The 12,969-nt window shown below is 38.9% G+C and overlaps 1 protein-coding gene across 1 annotated transcript; it reads left to right on the top strand.

Annotated features, from left to right (window-relative positions):
- The first annotated feature begins 3,109 nt into the window (after positions 1–3,109).
- GJA1 (gap junction protein alpha 1) lies at positions 3,110–12,210 on the top strand. Its single transcript, XM_062572613.1, has 2 exons — positions 3,110–3,766; positions 9,137–12,210. Exon 2 carries the CDS (start codon positions 9,153–9,155, stop codon positions 10,296–10,298), a length of 1,146 nt encoding a protein of 381 aa, XP_062428597.1. The 5' UTR covers positions 3,110–3,766; positions 9,137–9,152; the 3' UTR covers positions 10,299–12,210.
- The last annotated feature ends 759 nt before the right edge of the window (positions 12,211–12,969 follow it).

Below are 12,969 nucleotides of genomic sequence, written 5' to 3'. Positions count from 1 at the left end.
CCTTGAAAGGCACCCAAGAAAATCTGTGTTGCATGAGTACACTCATCTCGGTTTAATTTACGTTCCACGGACTCCTCTCCCAAATTGCACAGGACGAGGAGAGTGCTGTGCATGGGAGTATCGGGAAGTGAATTTTACAAACAAATTGCAAACAAGGGAAGACATGCTCTGTGTCTTAAGAGCTCCATAAATCACAGACATCCTTAACTAGGAATGAACCTTGAAGTACCTAACCCCACTGGTATCAATGGGAAATTTTGTGATGGTCGTAGGACTGGAGAGTATATCAAGTGAAACTTACTTAGTAGGGTTTTCCTGTGAATCAGCTTACTAACACATTTCATCTTTGAGGAAAAAATTTCTCTATAGAATTCTGTATTTATGTTTGGATAATAAATAGAAAGAAAAGAATGGACCGAGTTCTATATTAACTGTGAGTCTGTGTCAAAGACTGTAAATCCTAAATAACTCACTGGAATTTAAAGCTCCTTTAGCTAAATCTGTGTAGAAAAGCAGCAATGATACTGTGAACTATTCAATTGATTCAACAGAGGATTCATTAGAGAATGGAAACAAATCTTGCAGAAATCACCTCTGAGGCTCAGCCCGGTAGTGTGCTTCAGGGAATCCGTGCTTCAGCACCATGTCCAGGTAGTGATCCAAACTTGCCTCTGCTGATTGCTTTGCAGCCTGCCGGCCCAAACGCAAACAGGTTATACAGCCGCAGCTGAGAGATCGCTTCACAAGGCACGAACTTTCGTTTCACAAGGCAAAATGTCAGTGATTGCAATATTGGTCCCAAAGAGGTCAGAGCTCCAAAATCTTCAGTTCTGTGCTGTGAAAAGGGTCGGTGTTCCACAGTGTAAGGCTTCACATCTAAGCGTGATCTTTTCACTCTTTTCACCTGCCTCTTAGTTAAGAACAGACTTCCAAATATCACAAGTGTGACACCTTCATGCTTTCCCATTGAACACGGCTTCTGCTGTGGAGGGGTTCTGTGTGAAGGCATTTGTTCAGTCTGAAAAGGTTATTTCCATTTGCGATGCAAATGAGTGTGAGACTTTTGGTCACTTTGTGAAATGGTAGATCATCGCAATACCTGAAGCTGAATGTTCTGGTAATAGGCTGTGAAATGTGATCATGGAGACATATATTTCCAAACTCTAAAAGACATTTTCAAGGTGTTTTTGACAGGAATAATAATAATTCTTCCTAATTCTACACTGTATCATGGTGAAAGCTTAAAATACTTTCCTTTTTCATATGGATAATACTCTATCAGAATCAAATATGACACACATTATTACTATAAAATTTTTCTTCCTTTATTACTAAAATGCACTTTTTACATTTTCAAAGTGGATTTTATGAGTGTTGGGCTTCTCATAAGTACTGTTTGTTTATTTAAGTGGAGAAATATTTCTTGGTCTTTCTTCTGAAAACAGAATGCTCGAAAAATTGCAAAGCCTATAGAGAAAGATACAGGGGAAAAGATCTGTCAAGGTAGATTCTGTGACCTTGCTGCTTTTAAGAGAATACAGTAGCATTGCACGCTAGCATGCTAGAATTAATTAATTAATTTATTTATTTTCCGAAGGGGCAGCTTTTTCTGCACCAACATGTAAGATGTTCCAAATCTCCTCATCATCTCAGCATCGGTGTACATGTAGCCACCTGACCAGCATTTTGTACTTTGCACTGGAATAATCAGTGCTTTATGGGGCAGTAGCAGGAGTATTATGTGTACTCAACTCACTACCTATACCGTAGACATGAAGGCAGTGAAACACTATGGCTTGTATATTACAGTTTTTTTAACCCTCAGCAAGGGCTCGGAGACTGTTAAACATAAAGCTCCATTTCTTCCCTGTTGCTTTTCTTTTCCTCATGTTGTAAAGAGAAAACAAGCTTCAAACAACACTCAGAGAACTAAAAGAAAAGGTTTCTTTTTGCCATATGACTTGGACAACTGTAAAACTAAAAAAACAAACAAACAAAAAAAAAACTGTCAAAACTAACAGCCAGGATTAATGGAAAGGAGGAAAATTAGAGAAACTAGCCATCGCAGCCAGAGGAATAAGAACGGAAGGTGCTTACTTCTAGTGTACTAGCTCTTTTTCTCAAACAGGAGGCAGTGTGGTCTGCTAGAAAGAACTCCAAAGCAAGAATCAAGATCCTTGGTTTCTTCCACAGCTTCAAAGCTAACCACTGAGTACTCTTCTACAAGGACCTTTGTCTTAGTTTTCTTATCTAGAGAAAAAGCAGTAGACAAAGGCTATGATAAAGAAAATGAAGAGTAATATGGATGTATTGTTGTTGAGCATCATATTCATCCTTTCAAGACAAAATTATACAGAGGAACCTCTGAATGGCCATTACCTGACTTTTCTCTTTTATAACCTTTCAAGAGAGAAAGAAGAAGCTGCTGAGCATGGATGAGTCTAGAAATAGCCCATATGAATAACGAGAACTGAAATCCAAATGAGCCTGGTACAACCAAAAATGTGCAACTTCCCTGAGGACTATCTAACCACTGAACACCTCTAGAGCAGTTGTTAAGTAGTCCCACTGAGGAGCTAATACCCTATGACACGAGCAAATATAAGACCAGTTCCTAATGTCATTTGGACTCCACGTGTAAGGAACCTAACACAAACAGAGAAATAAATTCTTGACTGTTTTATAGAAGAAGCAATTTTCAGAAGAGCATTTGATCAGTAGCAAAACCAAAGAAGTTTTGTTCTAATTGAATAGATCAGTTTTGGGGCATGCCCTTTTCCAGTAAAATGAACTAAAAAATTATTAGAAGCATTTCTACTTACTATTTAAGATTAAACTCTGTACTATGCTTTATTTTCTAAAGTTTCCTGGAAAGAGTTCCCTAGAATGTTAGATCATTTCTTCGTTTCTTCCATAGGATGTGTGTACACACACACACACACACACACAATAATAAAAAAAATGTGGGTATGTCCTGAAGAAACAAATAGACTGCACTTGCATGTGCTTTCATGTGCGCACGTAAAGGAAATGGAACCAAGTAAACAAAGCTATATTAACAACAAAATGTTGAGAGGACTTGAGACGACTTCCTCTCTTATGTAGTGGCAAGGAAGGGAGCGGAGATAGCAGCTATGTAGCTCAGTTGCATCCCCAGCACCCAGGAGGTTCACACTGGTTACCAGTTAATGCCTCTCATGCCTTTTTCTTTCCTCTTATATTGAAACTCCTAATGCACCACAGTGCGCTAAGCTATTTCATCTGTCCCAGGCACGTCCAGCTCCGACTGAAGTGCCACTCAGGTGCCGTTATGGGCTGTGGTAGGTGTCTACTGAGTGCCTTCTGCCCTCTCCTTGGTTTTGCTACATCAGCAGCGGCGGACCTTGATGCGTTCACTCTCTCCTCTTTCCCGCACTCTTTTTTTTTTGCTGCGCCCTCAGTTCTTTTCCTCCTCCCCCACCTTCCTCCTCTCCATTTGCAGAGTGCCCCTCCTCCTGGGCTGCTCCCCCTCCTTTTCCCCTCCTCTTTCACAGTCAGAGGCTTGAAAACTTGTTAAAAGCTCTCCCAGTGTTCCAAGTTAGAAAAAACTTTTACGAGGTATCAGCACTTTTCTTTCATTAGTGGGGAAGGAAGGATGAAAAATACAAAACAGCAGTAGACTTTTAAAGTTTAAATAGACAGGTCTGAGTGCCTGAACGTGCTCTTCCATTTTACTTTAACCCTCCAAAGAAGTTTTCTTATCCAGTTTCACTGCTGATCGGCAAGGGTAAGTTGCAAGTTTTCCTTTTTCATCTTTCCTTTTTCTTTTTGTGTATACTTTTTTCCTACAAACACTTCTTCCCCTCCCTCAAGAATTCTGTGTTGTTTCGCTCATGACTGAACTTGTTTAAAGCCCATCTTCAAAAAAAAAAGAAAAAAAGCCTAAGTTCTCCTAAAGTGTTAACTTTAAGCTCCTCGGTATTATTTTTTTTTTGTTTTGTTTTGCAATATTTTTATACTTTTCCTCAGATTTACAGTTTTTCAACTTCTAACCTTGTTCCATTAAGAAAGTGGTGAAATTCTGACTGCAAAGCTGAGTTGTGGACTTGTTGCTAGCGTGTTGGTGAAATCGCTACTCTGTATACTTATCTAACACTAAAGGAACTACTTTAAAGAAAGATCTAGGTGCGCTTCGGTCTCTTTCGTTACCCTGAAACTGCCTCTGAAGTTTGTAGCAGTGAGACCTTCTCCTGAGTGTGTCCCATTTGTGCCCCACACATTTTGCTTTCATATGGAAATCCTGATGGATGCCTAATAGTTTGTGCAGAACAAGGTTCTTAATTAGGTGCTTGGTTAAATGCTGCAGCTACTGAAGTGGTGACTTTCACGTGGTCTTCCTGATAATTTTTCCCCCTTCTTTTAAAATGGATGTGATAAAATCCAGACGTGGGCTAAGGACTTTTAACCTAGTTTGTATATAGTTACTCTGTTTTAGCAACCTCAGTAAAGGATTTTAGCAAAGGAATGTGAGATATCATGATATGCCTTACCACGTTGGCAATGTCCGTGAAAGTCTTGGGTGGATATAAATGAAAGTTTTTTAGGAGGAACTTTGCAAGAATATTCTCTACGTGTCCTACTTCCAATATGATACATTCCCTTTATATTACCTTGAAGGCTCTAATACCAAAATGTGGAGGAAAGGAATGCTTAAGCAACATCTTTTGGAGAACTAAAAAGCTTTGTAAATCGCAAGACTTGAAATGATTCCTTATTGCTATTGTTGTCTGCCACTTGCCAGTAGTTAAAAGAACAACATGATGAGGCAGGAAAAAGAACCTTCAATTCAAATAAGAAGCACAGAATCTATCTTATCAACTAGCACATTCTCCTATTAAACAAGAATATTATGTGCTTATTGTGTGCTCACATTTTGCCTTTAAGATAACCAGCGAGCCTTGTGAACTGGCATAATTCTTATGAAGGATTCATTTAGATTTTGCCATGTAAGATTCATGAAAGCCCATGGTAATGGTAACAAAAATGAGCTAAGGAACACCTTCTGTCTGACTTCTGTTTGTGCGTGTGTGCGCGTACAGGGAGAAAGTTGGAGGACTTGCGCGAAGCTTTCGTCCTGCCATTTTTAACATCTGGACAGCACATTACGCTTTTGAATTCAAGCCTCTAGTCTTTGAAATGTTTACTGAAGTGTTTCCTTCAAAAACTTCAAAGCCAAACACTGGCACTGGCCCATGATACCTAACAAGCGTACGAATGGGAGAAGGGTGAGCAGCAGGCTGAGTTCCGAAGGAGGAGAGGGACACAGGGGATTTGATTTGTGACATAACTTTGAGTGTTTATACACTCAGAGGCACAAGAAACTTTGTAAGGTTATCGCAGCTCTCATATAACACAAGCCTGAGAGATTAATTGTATTTGTCTCTGAAATGAACATTAGTTTAGGCGAAGGGATTTCTGTAGGCATGAGAATGATTAGATGACACTGAGCAATATATTTGTTGCATCAGATACATCGCTATATTTCTCCTGGCCTTTGGTATCCTGCCCAATGCTACCCCCAAATGCACCTTGTGTGGAGGCACCTGGCCCATGGTTTATACTACAGGCACTTTTCAGAATTCCAGATTTCAAAGTTTGCAAGCATTAACTGCAGGAGGCCTGAGTCCCCCTCAAGTAATTCAGTTTCTTCTCTTAGTTTCAAAGCAAATTGAATTTTGTTAGGATAGGGATGAATTTGGCCAATAATATAAATGGTGGCCCTGACGTGCAATGACAGAATGTCTAAGGAAGTGCTAATGACTGCTTCTGGACCTTCTGGAACTACGCTTTAGAATTAGCTGAGCTAGAGGGCGTGCCGCATGTGGTAGGCAAAAGCTGTGGGGGAAGCAGACAGCCAAAAAAGCAAAGTGTTGTGACACTTTAAATTCCAGTTACTGCAACCATTTAGTGTGTAATCTTTGCTCAGTGGATGGAGTGAATGCAAGCTCATCTGCGGAGCTACAAATGAGTTACATTTTTCCAGAGGAATATCTGAAAAACATTCTCTTAATGTTCCTAAGATTTCATAAAATTAACGTTCCCTCTTCCAAACCACTTAAACCATATCAGTTGTACTTCTCACCTGCTTTCTCTGCAGTGCTGGCTTCTTTGGGGAAATGCTCAAGTTGATTGAAATTCAAGGTCCAGAATCTTCTCTTTTGTTAGCTATTTATTTTTAATGTGTATTTCAAACACAAGCTTTTGTAGGAAAACCAAGGGTTTGGCCTATTTCCCAACTGCTTCAGCTGCACAACCTCATTTTAGATCACGCTCTAACCCTTACTGCTCTTCCATCCACCAGTATGTGACCTTCTGACACTGTAGTCAGACCTGAGGACATTACCGCCACACTGTTTGCATTCTTCTCCCTGAAAAATATGAAGCAGATGACACGATGACAAAACAATAGAATCCACTTAAGCAACAGAATAATATATTTGTGCCACCGCAAGGTTATCTGATTAACAGCACAATGTTATGAACTGATGCGGGGTTTTTATCGCTGGCAAATGCTAGTGTGTAACTGATCTCTTAAAAAAAAAGTTGCTTTTCAAAACTATGTATGAGTAATTCAAGCATGGAATGTTTCCTCCTTGAGTTTATATTGCCAGAGGATATAAAAGAAACTTAGCAATTCTGCATGCTGAAGCAAATTAAAAAATAAGTTCTAAATTCTCAAAATATTGCAGGTGTGGGATTAAGTAGGTCAAAGCTGAAGTAAATCGTCTTACATTATTGTACCGTAGTGGAGTGTAATTAAAAAACAAACAATGTGTAACTACCTAGAAATAACATGTCCTCTGTTTTCTTAATCAAATTTTCAGTCTGAAATAATATTTAGACAGTAAAAAAATACATTGAATCTGAAGAAAGTCTGTTAATTAAGTAGTTTCAAGTGATCAGAAAGTCGACTAATTAAATCAAGAAGTTACTACTTCAAAAAGGCTTCTTCTGGCTGCTTCCACTTCTAGGACATGGAGAAAATAGCTTGCTTTTAGAACAAACTTCACATATTGTATAGTTACAGACTGTTCTCTGTTTTAACAATCTCAGCTTGGGAAGGAACGCTGTAACATTGCATTCCAGTCTTTTCAGAGACCTCCAAGCTAATGTGCCTGCCTCTTTTCTACCAACCTGAACCAATAAAGACAAATCTTTCCTTGGAATGACTAAACCTCCGAATGACTAAAAGGGTATGTCAGAGACCATATATCCCTCCCAGCTGAAGCTTCCAGATTTAAAAGTCTAAAGTAGGGCTGATCCTTTGATGGGACTACGTTCTCCTGAAGAACTAATTATGTGAGGAAGGGTCTGAAGGCAACAATAAGTAAACTTCCTCTACAGTAAGAGTAAGCTGACTAAGTGGGCTGAGGAAATGGCCCTAGGATATTTTCAGGGCTTCAAAGATAATTGACATCTCAGAGCTATCAGAGCAAGTACTTTAAACACTTGCCTCCCATTATTCTCACAGATGCTTTCCTATGGGAAAAAAGAAAGGATGGTAGTTTTTTTGTTTGGCATCTATTGTTATTAATGTAATTAAGCTTGCCAAATTTATAATCCTATGTTTCCAGTGACTCATTTCTTCTTAAAAGAAAATCTCTTTGGTACTAAAATTTCCTATTTTATGAATTACCCATATTTTTTTTTAATATATATATATAAATGACCTTCACTAGGGAATATATCCATGATGCAATGGGAAGGAAATCATTTGGACGTTATCAAAACTATGAACACTGGGAAGAGATTACTCAGCATATGCAGGATAAATCCCTCTACCTAGCAGAACATACTTTAAAAACGAAGCTTTGTGCTATTGTTTCTTTTAGGTGCCTGATTTCACATGCTTGTTCATATGGGGCAAGTTAGAATGTAAATTTCTATGCAGATAAGATTACCATACTCCACTTGAAAACAAAATCCTATAGCAATCCTTGTTTTTCCTAGGAATCAAGAAAATGAAGTAAAATATTTCATTTCTTTACTGTCATCCTGTGTATTTGCAGATATACCTGAGAAACTGCACGCGTCCCAGAAATGCACACTGTATACTGTAATTGGGAGAGATGGTTTAAACTTGCAGCGTTCAGCCCTTGGAATGCACACTGTATGAGTGGTGCATTTGTTGAAGGCAGCAAGGGGTGGCTTTTAAAACGGAAAGAGCACATTTCCCTTTCTTTTTTGCTAAATCTTTTTCCTTTCATAACAAAGCAAAAGAATTTAAATGTAAAAAGACACAGTTACAAAGCTGAAAACACAAAAATTTAAGAAAGCCACAGATAACCAGGAAACCATTTCCTCCAATGTGGGAACGTGAGCTTAGCTGTTTCATGTGTTTAACATGTACTATTCCTTTTTAAAAGGATAGATAAAGGATACCAACATTGGCCATTGTGCTGCAAATATTAATGTATAAATTTAATATAGTTGAACATGATATAAGTTGAACATGATATAAACTTTTCAACATTAGGAACTATACCCTTAAATGTATTACAAACTCTGTACTGATCTGCAAGAGCTCTGTTTAACGCTATTGTAGGAAATTTAGCATAGGTTTTTGGTGATTCAACATGCTAACACTGACAATATAACTTTTTGTGTTGAGATTATGCTATGTTTTGCTTTCTTTGTCTCTTAAAGAGTGAACATAAAATTTATCATAAGTGATCCACACTCAAGAGAGAGAATTTTTTCCTTTATTCCTAGGATATTCAGGCAGTGCCAGTAAGTAATGCCACATCCTGATCAGCAGTGCATTACAGCTGTTTTCCACATCAGCCACATTTTGTTGGTCATTGAAATGAGATTGCCACCAAGGAGCCTGGTTTGAGCAGTGGTGGCAAGCAATGGTCCTCATGGACCTTTTTGAAAATGGGGAAAATTGGAAAGCTCTTTTTTTGCTGCGTTCTGAAACACCATGTGATATTTCTCTTCAGTTTCCTTAACTTCCCACTCCACCAGCAGTGTGACACACACAAAATAAAGCTGGCACCACTGTACTTTTAACGCTGAGCTGTGTTCAATGCAACAAAAAAGTATCAAAGATCTGTCTTAACCATCACTATTTGTTTCTCTTTGTGTCCTTCTTTAGCCAGCATCCTGTGAAGATGGGTGACTGGAGCGCCTTGGGAAAACTTCTTGACAAGGTTCAAGCTTATTCTACTGCAGGAGGGAAAGTGTGGCTGTCTGTTCTCTTTATTTTCCGAATCTTGCTATTGGGGACAGCAGTTGAATCTGCCTGGGGAGATGAACAGTCTGCTTTCCGGTGCAACACTCAACAGCCCGGTTGTGAGAATGTCTGCTATGACAAGTCCTTTCCCATCTCCCATGTGCGCTTCTGGGTTCTGCAGATCATATTTGTGTCTGTACCTACCCTCTTGTACCTGGCACATGTGTTCTATGTGATGAGGAAAGAAGAGAAGCTGAACAAAAGAGAAGAAGAGCTCAAAGTGGTCCAAAATGATGGTGTGAATGTGGATATGCACCTCAAACAAATAGAAATTAAGAAATTCAAATATGGGATCGAAGAACATGGCAAAGTGAAAATGCGTGGGGGACTGCTCCGTACTTACATCATCAGCATCCTTTTCAAATCTGTCTTCGAGGTGGCTTTCTTGCTGATACAGTGGTACATTTATGGGTTTAGCCTGAATGCCATTTACACCTGTGAGCGAGACCCATGCCCACACAGAGTGGACTGTTTCCTCTCCCGTCCAACTGAGAAAACCATCTTCATTCTCTTCATGCTGGTGGTATCTTTGGTGTCTCTAGCCTTGAACATCATCGAGCTTTTCTATGTGTTCTTCAAGGGCGTCAAGGATCGTGTGAAAGGGAAAACTGACCCTTACTCTCACAGCGGTACCATGAGCCCTTCCAAGGACTGTGCCTCCCCCAAATATGCTTATTATAATGGCTGTTCCTCACCAACCGCTCCCTTGTCTCCCATGTCTCCCCCAGGGTACAAGCTTGTTACCGGAGACAGGAACAATTCCTCCTGTCGTAACTACAATAAGCAAGCCAGCGAGCAAAACTGGGCCAATTACAGTGCAGAGCAGAACAGGATGGGGCAAGCTGGCAGCACCATCTCCAACTCGCATGCCCAGCCCTTCGACTTCCCTGATGAGCACCAGAACACTAAAAAACTGGCATCGGGACATGAGCTGCAACCCCTCACCGTTGTGGACCAAAGGCCTCCCAGCAGAGCCAGCAGCCGAGCCAGCAGCAGGCCTCGACCTGATGACCTGGAGATCTAATCTTCTAGCTGCAGTACTTGCTCGACTATGAAATGACATGCATTGGAAGATGCAGTCAGTGTTGATCTTGTTCCAGTGGAGGTGGTACTTAATAGTCTCAAGCAGGAGATTTTAACAATCATAAAAATAAAATAAAAAAAAAAAAAAAGCAAACAAACTTTTAAAATACTTGCTGTTTTGGGGGGGATGTGGGGTTGGTGTGGGGTGGTACAATACACTTTGGTATTTAATGTAGCTGGTTTAAAGAATTTAAATACTAAAAAAAAAAAAAAAAGATAAGTAGTCATTACTAAGGTAGAGGGTTGTTTTTCTAGAAAGGTTGTAAATATCTGAGTGTATGTGTGTGTGTGTACTATTTTGTTTGTTTCTAAAGACTCTTCTGTAATACTGAAACCCAATAATAACTGAACTCACATTTGTCAGGGTGAAGTGCTGCCTGAAGATGAAAACATTTTTCCTATTCAACAAACAAAAAGTCCAGGATTGCCTCTGATCATTTCCCTGTCAAGAACATTCCATTCTTAAAAAGTGCACTTTGAAGGTAAACTTTCCTGTATGGTCCTCCAGGTTGTTGAAAGGCTTCTGTGAGGATAATCTACAGCCTTTGAGTCGATCAACTTAAATTTCAGACATGGCCCACCAAAAAATACTTTGGTCACCTGCTTTTCCAACCCTTCATGCAGGTAGATTTTGTTATACACATAAGTGGACCGATCCACACTAGTAGAACTAGCATGCACACTCTTACCTACAGCAATATTCATGTCCTGCTGTTCACGTACTGTGTTATTAGCATCATATAAAAAACAGTTTGCTACCACTTGCAGATTTAAGTATCAACTCAGGCAATCAACTGCCTTTAGTTAATTTTGTCACACCTCTGTGTATATTAGGAGTGTACATATGTGTGTGAACATGGTTGAGGAGGTAAATGTATACACAAAACACCCTCAGAAGCATACATTGAGGAACATAACGCACACAGAATGCTTGCAGTTGACGATTTCTCATGGATATTGTGAAGATGTGGGCCACAATGGTGTTTACATTCTCTGATTCCTTCAATGCAAGTGAAGCACATCATACTTTTTTTAATTCTATATAATATTTTCCATGTATCCTAAATGGATGCTTAAAAAAAAGTAAATAAAAAGGGCCCAATCCTGGATATCTTTCTCTGCAAAATCTCTCTTAAGTCAGTGGGAGTTTTGCCTGAACGAAGTCTACAGGATAAGCCCAAGATAAAGTGAACCATGTTCTTGCTGGCATGAGTGATTTTCTTAGATAGAAGTTAGGGATGGAAAAGACCCATTAGGTCATCTAGCCAATCTCCCTGATAGGTAATAATGATGCTTGAATGATAGAAATTGTAGTACTGTAAGCAAGCTTTAGTCTTTTATGTGAGAAACTTAGAAGAAATGCTTTGTGCTGGTTTAATAATAAAATATGCCTACATGACTTTTGCAGTAACTGGTATTTTTCTTGTACTACATATATTCACTGTATGGAACTGTAATGTCCAGTCCAAGTTTGACAGGATTTTCTAGGTGGCTCTAGCAACTTTGGTGTTTACATTTAGATTTTGTTTGAAATGCAAGTGAAGTTGAAAGGATTTTTAAAGAGTACAATTCTAGCTAATTTATTTGAAATATATACTCAAAAGAAATCTACCAGTTTCTTCAAATGAGTTGCCTCTTAGCTCAACACAAATTGACCATGGAAATACATAGCATGGTTTCATTTTGCAGCAACACAGATAAATGGTTTCATATTATACATATATTAATGTGTTTGACATTCCATGTTAAACTACTGTTGTGTTCAACTTCATTGCATGTATGCAACCATAGTCCATCAAATCATGTTGTCTGGAGAACATTAGTCAATAAAGTTTTAATTTAGTATAAATATATTTTCTAATTGTCATTTACTGTTTTATAAGTCTACATATCTTTTGTTTCAGCATTATAATCTAAACTCCTTCCTTCCCTCTTCATTTTCTCCAGTCACACTATATCTCTGCCATATTCTTGATTTAATCCATCTGGATTTACTTTGAATTGAAAATTTACAGGACTAGATTTAGATACCCTCACACTGCTGGAAAAACAAGACTCATTTGTGCCATCCCTGCAACAAAATAGCACTCAACATGAGCTACTGTAAAAAATAGATCTTGCTCTGAGCCATGGAATATAAATATGTATTTATTGGCAAACTATTACGAAGAAGATAATAGTAAGATGCGATCACATAATTTTTAAAGCACTTCCTACATACAGCCTACATCCTACATTATGATAACATTGCTTCTAGTTTACATTTCCCCATATAATCAGATTGTTTGACTGACAGCTGGTTCCTTTAGAGTCAGAGAGAGCATGCTATTGATTTTGCTAACTCTGGGATTTCACATACTGCCTACTGCTTCACCTTCTAGGCACATATCCCTAATGAAGAACTACAGTACTTGGCTTTCCTGTGTTGGACTCTGAAAAAAGGTGGTTCAACTTCTTTTTCATTTGAAAAGTGCCCCCCCCCCCCCAAAAAAAAAAAGATCATGCAGTTGTCATGTTGCTTTATACTTTCAAATGTGTTTGATATTTTAAGTCCAACCTTCTTTTCCCTCCTACTAGTAAAGAGGGGGGAAAATAAGCAGGGCATTACTAGT

The sequence above is a fragment of the Rhea pennata genome, chromosome 3 (assembly GCF_028389875.1).
Source record: "Rhea pennata isolate bPtePen1 chromosome 3, bPtePen1.pri, whole genome shotgun sequence".
NCBI lineage: Eukaryota > Metazoa > Chordata > Aves > Rheiformes > Rheidae > Rhea > Rhea pennata.
The sequence above is the reverse complement of the archived record's forward strand: the minus strand, read 5'-3'. Positions and strand labels throughout refer to the sequence as shown.

Coding starts and splice junctions, on each gene's coding strand:
- GJA1 (XM_062572613.1), top strand. CDS start 9,153: ATGGGTGACTGGAGCGCCTTGGGAAAACTTCTTGACAAGGTTCAAGCT.